Below are 13,216 nucleotides of genomic sequence, written 5' to 3'. Positions count from 1 at the left end.
AAAGGTGAGTTTCGAACACTGCTTGTCAGCGGGTCGATTTTTTGAAATGTATAGACAAATCTGTAGGCAAAGAAAACAAAGGGGATTTGAAAGGATCCTATTGGTGAGAGCGGGTGGTTGAAATGGGAAAATGAGGTAGGTAATAGACTAACCAATGGCAACTCACGAGAGGCCCTTTAGTTAGTCCATCATTTTCTCCCTCAGTCTATAGCAACCACCCATTTCAATCAATAGGATCGCTCCATACTCCCTATGTCTTCTTTGTCCATCGCTTTGTCAATCAATTTCAATAATCAGCCTGCAGTTGGGATAGCAAGTTGGTGACTTTGGGTTTTGCCCATTTGAATATATGTAAAACAATCGATTTACATCAAGACCGGCTGTCGTGCCAAGAATCGATGTCTCATGGTGGATTTAAATCAAGGGATTGCAGTGTCAGAATTTTTTAGAACGGAACACTGGTTGGAATGGTGAGTCGATGGGATCGGGCTTTGTCCATTTCAATGTGTGTAAAGCAAGTCTATCTAGATCGATATAGTAGTCTATATAGCGTGCTATCTAGACCGATATCCATCTGGGAAAGGTGTTAACACTGGGCTTTGTCTATTTAAACGCATAACGTCTCGGCGGAGCATACTCCGAAGTTAAGACGACGCGCGGTGAAAAGTGACTACTCGGAGACTTTAACGCGAGGATAGAAAAGTAGACAAATCTGAATTACGTTACTATAGGGTGGTAACACTGGGCTTTGTCTATTTAAATGCATAACGTCTCGGTGGAACATACTCCGAAGTTAAGACGACGCGCGGTGAAAAGTGACTACTCGGAGACTTTAACGCGGGGATAGAAAAGTAGACAAAGCTGAATTACGTTACTATATCCGTTCGAGTGAAGAACGTTCATGGGTAGACAGTAGACACTTTTCGTTCATGATGCAAAGCGTCCACAAAATAGGCTCCTTTGTATGTATAGATAGAGTGTCGGTGACTGTTCGTAAATGTTCTGCCGTGAGAGTGAATAGAGCAGTAAGCGTTAACTTTTCGAAATCGAGTTTCCTTCGAAATTCGTCTCAACTCTTTTAGATGAAATCACTGAAATAGCTGAAACAGGAAAATTTATCTTAATTGTATCAAGACGAGGCATATGAGAAAGCCGTAAGTGCGCAAAAAATGACGTAGTTTCAGGCAAGACAGCAGTAAGTGACATTATTCCTCCAGAGAGCCAATGAAAACAGTGCTTTCCTACGGAGAGCCGCCCTCTTCTGCCAATGGAGATGTTGCATGTGAGAGGGATTTGCGATTTGACCATTGATTCTTATGTAAAAATTCGCGAGAAACACGATGGTGCCACTGGTTTTCTCTGAAATCATCTCCCAAGCTCAAAAAAGCTCTCAAAGTGAGGCCAAAATGGAGGGGATATCCCACCCTACCCTGAGAGTCCACCTCTACATCAAAACAAACTCTCCATACATAGATAGGGAACAAATACATTGACAGGGCTGGCACTTTATTTGGGGACTCCAAAACTGAAAACACGACAACCCTGCTAGTGTATTTGCTCCCTATCTTTGCACGGAGAGTTTGTTTTGATGTAGAGGTGGAATCTCAGGGTAGGGCGGGATATTCCCTCCATTTTGGCCTCAACTTGAGAGCTTTTTTTGAGCTTGGGAGATGATCACAGAGAAAACCAGTGGCACCATCGTGTTTCTCGCGAACTTTTACAAAAGAATCAATGGTGAAATCGCAAATCCCTCACACATGCAACATCTCCATTAGTTCTGAATCGCTCGGAATCTCTGTCTCATAGACACGCAGCCCGCATCTATCAAGGTCAATAGACGAGGAAAGTAAATAATCAGCCTGCGGAGAGCCAATGAAAACAGTGCTTTCCTATGGAGAGCCGCCCTCTTCTGCCAATTTCTATACACATACATACGTATTTTCGTACTCTATTCTTAACGGATGAGCGGTCGACACGACGGTCTAGCCGCTGTCGATTGACGAGACGCGGCGCTCTGTGCTGTTGGTGGCTCTAACGTCTAACCTCGGCCCAATTAACGCAGCCTGCCAAACGTGTTTTCACAATCCGTCGCTCCTCTGGCGTAACGGCGCATCACAGTTTCCAACGTGAGCCCTGCATCACATATAACTCCGTGCTTCCTGAGGCTCGTGCGGAAAGCGAGATACGCGTTTACGTCAGAGGAGCAACGAATCCACAATCCATCTGACCACTCCGCACTCGCTCCTCCTTGCATGACCCCTCCAGACTCCAAGTTCAACGATGTTTTCATGAGCACCCCGTATTTTTTTTTCTTCTTCTTCTTCATACTTTGCTCTTTTGATATCCCAAAACTACCGTGCTAAGGAAGAACGCCGTATGAACATTCGAGAGTTGCCAAATTTCCCTTGATAGAACATGTATTTTTGACAACATTCACGCATATTTTTTCTTCAAATTTTCAGATGTTAAAGATTGAATTGCGCAGAAAATTGTCTGAAAAATTTTGGAAAATAAAATTCGCAATTTGTCCAGTAATTTCGGTTTTTATCGGAGGAAATTTGGCAACGCCTATAGGTTCATACGGCGTTTTTCCTTGGCACGGCAGAAAAGCCCGCCGACTGAGGCGTCGTGACAATAGAACACTATTTTATTAAGACCCTGAATCGTTACCTTCCGGCCAAAATCACAAGCTCTATTTGTGCTGAGTACTGCTGAGGCACCATGCCTCCTTGCTAAGGGAAAACGCCGTATGAATATTTGAGAGCTGCCAAATTGCCTCCAATAAAATGTATATTTTTACGGTAAAGTAATGAACTTTTTCCCTTGAAATTTTAAGGAGCGTCAGAGGAAATTGCAAACTAAATTATCTGATGCCGCAATCACACGCCAGTACACAGAAAAAAGGTTCAAATAGCTTTTTGTTTACTTAAATTCGATTTTGTTCGATTAATCGCGCGTGTCCACCTTGTAGTGTACGCATCAGCGCATCAAGATGACACCTACCTGGGATTGCGGCCTAAACAACCTTCGCGGTAATTCAATATTCCGAAGATCATTTACGCAAATCGATCTTAAGTAGGAATCGGAAGTCATTGTGAGCCGCTATCAAGGTCGTGAGATTTGCAGTTTAACCATCTGACCGTGCGTCAATTTTTTCGGTCACCCATTCGGATGCCCTCATCGAAATCTAATATGACCGTCCAGTGGCGTGGCGTGAATTGCGATGTATCGATTGTTCTGTCATTTAAACCTATGGTAATGAATCGATTATTAAGGTGTTCGCTGCGAACACCCTGTTTATCGATCCTTTTCCATAGGTTTAAATGGAATAACAATCGATATATCGCAAAGCACGCCACGCCACTGGACCGTCCCCGAAAGAGGACCCTCGTCCGCGGGCACTCTAAATAATTTATAGCTCGGAAGTTGGCAACGCTATTTTTCTCCATTTGAATCCATTAAAAATATCGATTTTAGGTCGATTTCAAGGCCTCACCATGGTTCGATTGTTTTACTTACACTCAAATGGAGGAGAAACAGAGATACCACTTTTCAAAAATCGCCGCTGACAGATACCAGAGGACAGCAGGATGTTCTGCGAACATTTAGGGGCGAAAAATGCCCTAATATGTTGAAATGTTGACCTAAACCGGAACTACACTGGAAAAAAAACACATTGGATCTAGAGTCCAGACTCTTGAGAACATTGACAAAAAAAAATCTCTTGATTCAATCAGATTTAAGCTGAAACCAAAAGGAAATCCGCTCAAATTAAGAGGCTTGGTTCTTGATTTAAGCTAAATCCGATTGAATCAAAAGTGCTTCTTCTTGTCGATGTTTTTAAGAGTCTGGACTCTAGATCCAATGCGTTTTTTTTTTCCAAAGTATGGCGATTTGAAGTTTCCATTGCGATAAACGTGATTTTGAGAAACAGCTATTTAAAATTCTGATCTGTCAATAAATATTCAAGATGTATGTATAATCTGAATATATACTTCAATAGCCAGCCCATAGATGGCGCTTATGAGGTTGTGAATTTCCACTCTTCACTTAAGGTGATTCGTCAAATCGAGTGAAGTGGTCGAACTGGCATGCTATATACCGCATCGATTAGGTGAAAAATCTTGGCAGATTTTGAATTTTTGGCAAGAGAAGGACGATAGCCCCTGCGTATGAGCCTAAAGAATCATTCTAAATCCAAAAATTGGCAAAATTTAGAGGAATGAAAGCAGAACAGGGCTAGGAAAAAAGCCTCGCATTCGATTCAGCTATCGATTTCTGTATTAAATGCGTGGTTTTTTCCCTAATCCTATTCTGCTTTCATTTCTCTAAATTTTGCCAATTTTTGGGTTTAGAATAATGATTCTTTAGGCTCATACACAGGGGCTATCGTCCTTTTTTTGCTAGAAATTCAAAATCCGCCGAAATTTTTTACCCGATCGATGCGATATATCGCATGCCAGTTCGGCCACGTCATTTGAGCAAAACGAAACACCTGAAAGAAATCGAGATTATAAGTTGGCACTAACGCAGCTAAAAATGTTTTCTTCTTTCTTTCTTGCAGGAGAGTCGGTTGAGAGACTGAAGAAGAACTACGAGGCTTTCGAGACGGAGGACAAGACCTACGATCTGCTCGCGACGACGCCTGAATTCTCGAAGGCCGGCAACAAGAGCAGCAAGAAATCCTCGAAGAAACAACAAGAGGACGTCCAGATCACTTTCAAAAAGCTGGAGTTAGATTGAGCTTCTGCCGCCAGTCGCATCAAACTAATTTCGTCGTTTCACTCACGAAAGAACGTAACTTCATTTCAATGTTGCCGAATCTCCGCTCGCATATTGCAAATTAACCAAGAGAATCTTGGCATTTCCAACTGAAAACACTGATTTTTCCTCACATTTCATGCAAAAATCAGAAAATTTTTGGATAAAAAGTGGACAGGTATTTATAGAATAAATCAATTTTCATGTGAATTTGGCAACCTTGGAATGGAGTTACGTGCCTTCGTCCGAGAGACGGCGATTTCAGAGCTATAACTCAGAAATGTCACGTTATCTTGCTCGATAAGTATCGATTAATTTCTGTTGATAGGGTTGAAAGAGCTTACGTCATTGTTTGGAGCCAATGCGACACAATATACCTCTTTTAATGGATATCATCTTCATCTATGGAAACAATGGCATTTTGCAATTGTTCCGGACGTATCGAAACTTCTAGCTCATCTGAAAATGAAACACTGACGTAATGTCCGATCTTAGCGTAAACTAATGTGTACATTCACCTTTGTAGGTGTTTTTCAAACACCGAGTTCCGGAAATGTGATAAGGTCCCACGATTACGTCATCAAAATGCAGTCCATTTCTGAATCAGTCTTCCATTATTGGTTGCGCTTTCGCAAAGAGCCCGCTTCTGTATGTGGCATACAGCTAACAAGTTCGGCACCGTTAAAATCGAGCAGCAGCAACCTGCGCAAAAAAAAAACTTAATTGCAGACAGATTTTTTTTTTTTTTTTGTTGCAAAATTCAGTTTTCGCAAACATCATTCAGCTGAGGATAAGATCGTCTGTAAAAATATTGCAGGAAAACCCCTACTTTATCTACCAAAGACCAATATCAAATGTTCAGCGCTTATGCTTAGTTTTAAATTACCCGCAAAGCTTCGACATAAAATTCACCCGAGCTCTATCAACTTCCATACGAAAAATTAAATCGTATCAAACCCATATTTGCCAACCGAAACTACGTGCATTATGTCGTGAGCCCTGTTATGCATATACTCTTATAGGTCTCAGGGCTCATGTCTCAATGCACATAGTTCCGTTTGGCAAAAATACTTCCATTAATGACCTCGCGGTCCGAACAACAACTTGATGGTGAAACTAGATTGGCATGACCCTCAGGCTTCGATTTGGAAAAATTACCGCTATTTTTTCCTTTCCATTCTGGAGTAACCCAAAAATATATACCTCTATTTCTCGAAATCTGAAGAGACTTTTTATTCTTTCGGCAGTTCTGTCTAAGAATTTGTTTAGAAGCGTCAATACGTTATCTTAGGGCAAATAAAGTTTAAATGTTAATATCAAGCACCTCAATCGACGTATCTACCTTTAGGGTTTTCTAGTTTGATTGTCAAAATGTTTTCAGAACTCCAAAAAAAAATTAAAATTAAATTAATATTTCTGTAACTATCGTAAGCTTTCTAAAGTTAACATATTACAGAATACAGATTAAGTATAATAGCTTTGTACGGACCAAAAAACTCCACTGTTATTTGCGCGTTTCTCCATTCTAAGCATAATTTAACGCATTCTTTTGTTATTATCATCAAATTATTGAATGTTCTTGGCATTAGAAATTTTTTACATTCCACATTTGTCATAGGTACTCACTCACTGTACGCATGATATTACATTCCGTTGAGTTTATATTTACTGTATAAGGCTTCGAGTTATGTCTCTACATATGTATAAGCTTTTTTCTTTTTTCAATGTTCTCCTTCTTTTATGTAACCTTGAAATACTTAGAAGATCTAGTCATAAATAACACATTTGAATTTGAAATACATGTTCTAAATTAATAATTATTTTGTCTTGACTTTTTTGTTTCTATTCTTTAACTACTTGTAAGTATAGACATTTTAAAATTTCCCTGCCATCAGTAAAATGGAAGTAGGTACACAATGTTGAATTTTCCTGTTAGTCAAATTGAGGGGTATCAAAGATTAAGTAGTGTAGTAGCATTTTTGTGATTTGTCTTAAAAAAGGCCCACTTTGCCTCTTTTATAGGAACTTAATTGAGAATTTCATTGACATGTGGCATAAATGAAACGTCTTTGTGAGAGAATCCTATGATAAAAGGCTTAAGTCTTGTACGCAAAGATGGTTTTTGTGATACATCATTGCATTTTCTACATCGTTCAGCATCGTAATAAGTATGCGTGCTAAAAATGTAAAACGCATTGCTGTATCATCAAATCCAGCTTTGAACTCAAACTAAAAATGATTACATTCAGCCATTCCTCCTTACAGAGAATTATCCGTGAGTGCAGCCGTCGATTTTTGAATTCATTTACGGTCATTTACAAATGATAACGCCATTACACCGCTGAGCAACGAGGGAGCCTACACGTAAAAGTCGTTTCACTTGCATGCTTTTATTTAAAATTATTCATAAAAATACGCAAATGAAGACAAGAAAATTAGTTGGATTTTATGTAATGTTTTATCATTTGAAATGACAATAATTCCAGCGAACACAAGCTGAGCGGCCGGCGCGAGGCTGGCGCCCATGGCGCGGCGCGAAAAGCATAGTAGCGCCTTGTAAGACCGCAGGATACTTCATGCATTGCGCGTACAGCACGGTGCGTGCGACGCGTAGTACAGCGCCTTACAAGTCTGCAGGATACTTCATGCATTGCGCGTACAGCACGGTGCAGTCGTGCAGTGGTCTGTTGGTGATTTTCCCGGCCGCTTCGAGGAACCAGTCCGCTTCTGATCTTAATTGCAGGAGTTCAGAACTTTGGACGATGTTTACTTTTTTTTGTTGATGAAAAGGATAAAAAAAACATAGAAAGAGAGACAATATTATGTTGAATTTTTTTTCATTTTATTTGAAATCATTCAGGAGCTTTTGACTCTCTGTTCGGTTTTAACGGTGATTGAAGGAAAAATATGTATCTTAATTGCAAAGATTCAGAAACCCGCACAGCGTAAAATTATTTCGGGTTGAATAAAAAGAAAATATTACGAACGAAAATATCGCGTCGAAAGGTTCGATGATTTTATTTGAGCTCATCACAAAAAATCCCTGGAAATTCCTAAAAAAAAACTGTAAGTGATTTCTTAAAAAACACTGAAATAAAATAAAGCACGAGAAGTGGCGTGTAAAGTTGCGATTAGAGATATATCGACGGTGTATAAGTCGGCAATCACTAACTCGGATGACGTCGCAGACTTCCCATCATACTTTATTTTTTAAGACGGAAAACTACTCAACGGCAATTCTTTAAAACTGCCGTGATTTTTCTTCTCTGTGCGAAGAAAATTCTGCAAAAACTTCAAGGGATGATGTCAATTTGTTCTCCTTTAAAAAAATAACATAGAGGCGGAGATTTTCAGACACCGCATACGATTTATGTGATTGCCGACTTACACCGTCGATATACGCTTTTTTGCAACATTTGGGACAAAAATAGTACACTTCGTCTAAAAGATCGAGTTGTTTGAATCAATTTTGCGACCTCGAAATTTAGTCATGTTCCTTCGTCCGGGAAGCAACGAGTTGTTGTTTCACACACTGAAAAAAAAATTTCGGCGTATTTACTAAGAAAAGGGTAAAATTACCAAGAATTCAGTTTCTCGGTAAAATTAAGAAATCTTGGTAAAATTGTTGGACTTTCTCGGTAATTTTACTGGACCTTGGTAAAAATGTCAATATTTTTTATCGACTGTGGTAAAATTACCGGGATAAAATGCCAAAGTTACCGGGAATTGATTACCGATGAAAGTGGTATTCTTACCTGAAAAAACAGTAAAAATACCGGTTTTTAGGTAAGCTTACCAGTCTGTCTTGGTAAAATTACCAATAATTGGTAAAAAAAGTGAGATGGTAAAGGTACCAACGGACCGTGGCAAAAACGCCGAGAATTTTTTTTCAGTGCAAGCTGTTGTTCCGCAAGCTGTTGTTCCACAAGTTGAGTGGTGAAAAGCTTGCTAGCTTATACAGTTTACCTACAAGCGAAAAGAGGGTGGCATGGAAAACTTTCAGCCCCTTGAAGCTTCATCAGAGAGATTCCTCACACCTGTCATGTCTTAGTAGCTTGATGATTCACCGTCGCCTTAGTAACAAATCAACTCGGTAGCGCGCCCTCTCCTTCAGTGGAAAACAAACCCCTGAGTTTAACATCGAAAAGGTACAATATGCTCAATCCACAGGTACCACCGCGCATTGAACGTAACCCAGGGAGAGTGTCATAAAAGGAATCCTAACTTTTTCGTAGAATCATAGTTCATGCCACCTACCTAACTATTCCAACCCATTCCAACGTGACGATACTGGGGTTAGAGCACATGTTGCCCACGTTTAACACACACGATTCAAGAAAATAGAGTCAGCTTTCTCTCTCTTGATAGCATTTTCAGGTAGAATTTACACTATGTAGCATTTTTCAATTCTTAGTTGATGGCTTTTCAGTCTACACTGAAAAAAGAAGTGCTTGGCTAAAGCATGATGGTTCTTGAATTTGCCGCCAAGAATTTTTTTATCTTGATTTAAGCTGAGTTTTTCTTAATACGAGGAAAGTAAGGCTTGGGTTAAGCAAAAAAGTAGTTTATATTAGGCAGCAAAATTCTTGATTTAAGAAAAAATATACTTTTGGCGGCAAATTTAAGATTCTTTTTTTTTTCAGTGTAATGATTATGGCACAAGGCACTGAGCTCTGGAGTGTTTCTTCTTCTCTTCTTCTTCTTCTTTACGCTTAGTAGATTTGAAAAAACGTTGCCAGATTGTTTTAAGTGTAATAAATGTAATAAGTGTACTACTTTGACTGCTTACGTGGTGGTTTTCTGAAACTATTCAAGTGATCTGCTGTTCAGTTGGAAGAAAATGGGCAGTCTAGCCACGGTGCTGGAGAGCTTTAGCACCCCCAAAAATTCTGACAGGTCGCGGGTTAGGGAGCCCTGGCAAAACCCATATAAAGGAGGAATTTTGATTAGTTAGGGGAGGGGGGGGCACGAGAGGACAGGCCCCGAAAAGCGTATCAGCACCCTAATAATTTTCGAGCTAGACCGACAATAATGGAAGAAAAGATAATTCTATAATTGCTAAGCCTCAGCCAAAACACAACTCTCATAGCTAATAGACTTAATTATTCTTCTTCAAATTTTTCTCATCCACCCCTGAAAATTAGAAAATTAATTTTTTTTTTAAAAAAAAAAAAAAAAAACGGAACACCCACTTCAAACATTCCGATCATCTATTCAGCTGAAAGAAAACAACATTCATGACCACTAAGTTGCGGCCTCAAAATGCATCCCAGAGTGAGCTGAGGGTGTCTATTTCTTCCCGCATTTTCCCAATATTATACGAGTAAATATTTGTACTTAATGAGGAATTATTGGTTTTTCAAGAATCTAGGATGATCGGTGATACTGAAAATGTGGGTACATCTAAATCTTCCACGAAAAGTATACCGTCCAGCAGCGACGACCTCTGCCAAATCACCGACGCAGGTGGTGAATCCATTCTGGCCCCTATTCAGCTCCTGGGAGAATTTTTAACATCAGTCATGACGAAAAACTACCATTCAGCACTTAAATCTTGCGAGGTAGGTATTATTCTCATAGCTATGAGGGATATTTTTAAATGTATTCGTTTCAGTGTTCTTGAAAAATTATTTTTATATTATTAAATGTCGTAATTAAACTTTCTGGAAAAATTTGCTACTGATTAAACTCCTTATGAACCGGGTGAAAAATTGTATACGAGATGAAAAAGATGCACTGGTGCACTGAGGCGTAACATCAAAAAAAGACTGGAAAATGTTGAAATTTTAAAACCTCAACCTTTTTTAAAATAAAAAAATATGAATCAAAGTATTAGGTTTTACAAAACATTCCGAATCATTGCAGATCATACGCGTACCGTTTTAAAAGAAATAAAATTTTAAATTTTTTTTAAAAAAAATTTAAATAAATTTATTATCTCCGCCAATATTAACTTCTAAAATTATATCGATGGCTGAAGTGCGACACCACGTATCTCCATTGCGATGTTCCAATATTTCCATCCCTACTTTATTTTTTCGAGGAGAGGCACGCCAACTTCATACCTTGCCATTACTACAGAATCCTCCGCTAATAGAGAATAAAAAGCAAAAATATTTTAAAGTAAATACATTTATTAGTTCTAAAAAAAAATAAGCATGACAGGAAGTCTGCATTCTGCAACGCCGCAATTCGCAATTTCGCGCTCGTTGGCCATCGATACGCATGAATATGTCTATCTATGTCTATATATGTCTATCTCACTTGCTCATTTTCCTTCTTCCATGATTTCTGAAGTTTTATCCGGTAAACTTTAAATTAATTTTAATTTCAGTTAATTCTCAAATATGAGCCAAATTATTCGACCGCAAAAGAATTTTTTCCTCTCCTTCAAGAAAAGTGCAGTCAAATTCAAGAGGACGACGATGACGAAAACAACGATGATGATGATGATGGTGACGATGGTGATGATGTTGATGATGATGATGACAATGATGACGATTATACTGATGATGATGACGGTGACTCCGATGAAGATAATGATGATGATGATGATGATGATGATAATGAAGATGGCACAAGTGACAGTAATGATACTGGATCTGATTACAGTGATGATGATGGAGATGAAGACAATCAATTTTCTAGTTATTTAATTTAATTTTCTAGTGAGTAGGGCTTTTTATGAAGTAAATGAAGCTAGCCGAACTGCTGTCAGGGAAAAGATCGGAACCATACTTACCCGCGTACCATTTTGCAACAAAAATATTAGAATGTAATTTAAAAAAGGCAACGTAATGACGATATTGTCGCATAATTGGTTCAATTAATACAACTTTTGAATGTTCAATAAGATGAGCTTCACGCACTAGAAATATAGGAAACTACAAGGAGAAATTATGCGACTTATTTTTTATTGCAATGAATTTTCAACGACAGGTGCCCCTTCAATTAGTCGATAGGCAACATACACAACACTGGTAAGCAGTGGTAATATTTTTTCCCTGTAGATGCAATTTATTATCAACAGTTCCTCCGTTACTAAGGTTATTTGCTCGCCCTGCAAAGGTCAGCAGATTTCTTAAAAAAAGAGTCAATTTTCATCCGTTTAGACACCGCGCCCCGTCCTCTAAATTCAATTTAATTCCTCAACATTTAAAGAAAAAAAAATACCTATAATCTGTTTTGATTATTTAACTGTGATTAAATCAGCACCAAATACACGAGTACATTGTAAACAAACATATTTTTGAAAAAATTATATAAATAAACAATGATAGTCTTTCAATTTTTTGGCTGTTCCTATAATGTCCCAGTAAGTTTCAACAAGGCTGCAACGGTCCATGTAAAAGAAAAACAAGCGGGGAAGCTCTATTACGTGGGTATTAGAGAAGCGCTCATCGATGAGCGCAATTTTAATGAGTCTCAGCTTTAATTTACTGCCTTTTAACTGAGAATCTTTAAATTTGTTATAATAAAATTAAAAAGAAAAATGGCGTAGTGCCTACAAGACTGCATGAATACTTCACGCATTGCGTCAAAAACAGTGCGGTCACTTGGTCAGCAACGGTCAGCGTGAATTGCGTGAAACGCATAGCGCCTGCAAGACTGTGGGGATACTGCAAGCATTGCGCCAAACACAGTGCGGTTGGCGCTGTGGCGGAAATTAAGATCGTTAGACCACATTCATGTTTATTCTTATTCATAATTTTTTCGTTCTAAATGAAAGGCATCGTCCACACAGAGATAGGTCTACGGAACTTAATTTTCGAGCAAAGTTCCGTGAACTTTTGCTAGTGTTAACAGGGCCTTCACAAAAAATGTGCCAAACGCGAGTAAACACGCCTTATGTACCCCTCCTCCTCCTTCGGCACGTTCATCTGATGGTTTCTATGGATGTTTCAAAACAAATGAGATGGAGCGGCAAAATTTAGACGTCCATGGGCGGCAAGAAGGTAAATCCGGCTCTGAATAAGAAGGGTAAATATCTGTGAGCTGACATTTTGGCATTCCATTGTCTGAGTGTAGATCTACTTTTCTCTCCTCGGACTTCAACTGTCTCTCCCTGTGTCATATAATCATAGGCGACTCAACTTTTGGAAAACCACAAAACCGCCCTATGTGCTACATACACACATGGCATGCTGTTGTTTTCAAAATACATAAGTAATTATGCGAACGTTCTTAATATTGGTAGACTGGGTTGCACGGATGAAATGATAAATATGAAACATGAAAATTTCCGTGATATATTTCATGAAATTTCACAAAATTGTGAAAAATATGAAACATTCACATTCATGATACCTACCTATTTATTTACAGGGGCTGAGTATGCAACACGCACTAAAAAACACCAAAAAGCAAAAACCAGTCGCCTCTCATTTAATTTTGAATTTAATTTCCAAAAATATTTTTCATTATTTTTTATATTTTTCGGAAATTTCAAGATTTT

The 13,216-nt window shown here is 38.7% G+C and overlaps 2 protein-coding genes across 3 annotated transcripts in view; both read left to right on the top strand.

Annotated features, from left to right (window-relative positions):
• Nucleotides 1-5,016, top strand: part of LOC109030292 (alpha-tocopherol transfer protein-like) — a 34,837-nt gene extending 29,821 nt beyond the window's left edge. For both annotated transcript variants that reach the window (XM_019041178.2, XM_072303472.1), the window contains exon 7: nucleotides 4,565-5,016. In XM_019041178.2, the coding sequence (XP_018896723.1) occupies nucleotides 4,565-4,743 (179 nt within the window). In that variant the 3' untranslated portion in view covers nucleotides 4,744-5,016. The remainder of the gene's footprint in view (nucleotides 1-4,564) is intronic.
• A 3,442-nt stretch (nucleotides 5,017-8,458) lies between these two features.
• LOC109039939 (uncharacterized) lies at nucleotides 8,459-12,720 on the top strand. Its single transcript, XM_072303271.1, has 3 exons — nucleotides 8,459-9,138; nucleotides 10,126-10,322; nucleotides 11,096-12,720. Exons 2-3 carry the CDS (start codon nucleotides 10,134-10,136, stop codon nucleotides 11,420-11,422), a joined length of 516 nt encoding a protein of 171 aa, XP_072159372.1. The 5' UTR covers nucleotides 8,459-9,138; nucleotides 10,126-10,133; the 3' UTR covers nucleotides 11,423-12,720.
• The last annotated feature ends 496 nt before the right edge of the window (nucleotides 12,721-13,216 follow it).

Source organism: Bemisia tabaci, chromosome 8 (genome assembly GCF_918797505.1).
Source record: "Bemisia tabaci chromosome 8, PGI_BMITA_v3".
Lineage (NCBI taxonomy): Eukaryota > Metazoa > Arthropoda > Insecta > Hemiptera > Aleyrodidae > Bemisia > Bemisia tabaci.
The sequence above is the reverse complement of the archived record's forward strand: the minus strand, read 5'-3'. Positions and strand labels throughout refer to the sequence as shown.

Excerpts from the sequence above, each read along its gene's own strand:
- LOC109039939 (XM_072303271.1), top strand. The coding sequence starts at position 10,134 with ATGATCGGTGATACTGAAAATGTGGGTACATCTAAATCTTCCACGAAA. Across the intron at positions 10,323-11,095 it reads CAGCACTTAAATCTTGCGAG|TTAATTCTCAAATATGAGCC; the intron begins GTAGGTATTATT and ends TTTTAATTTCAG.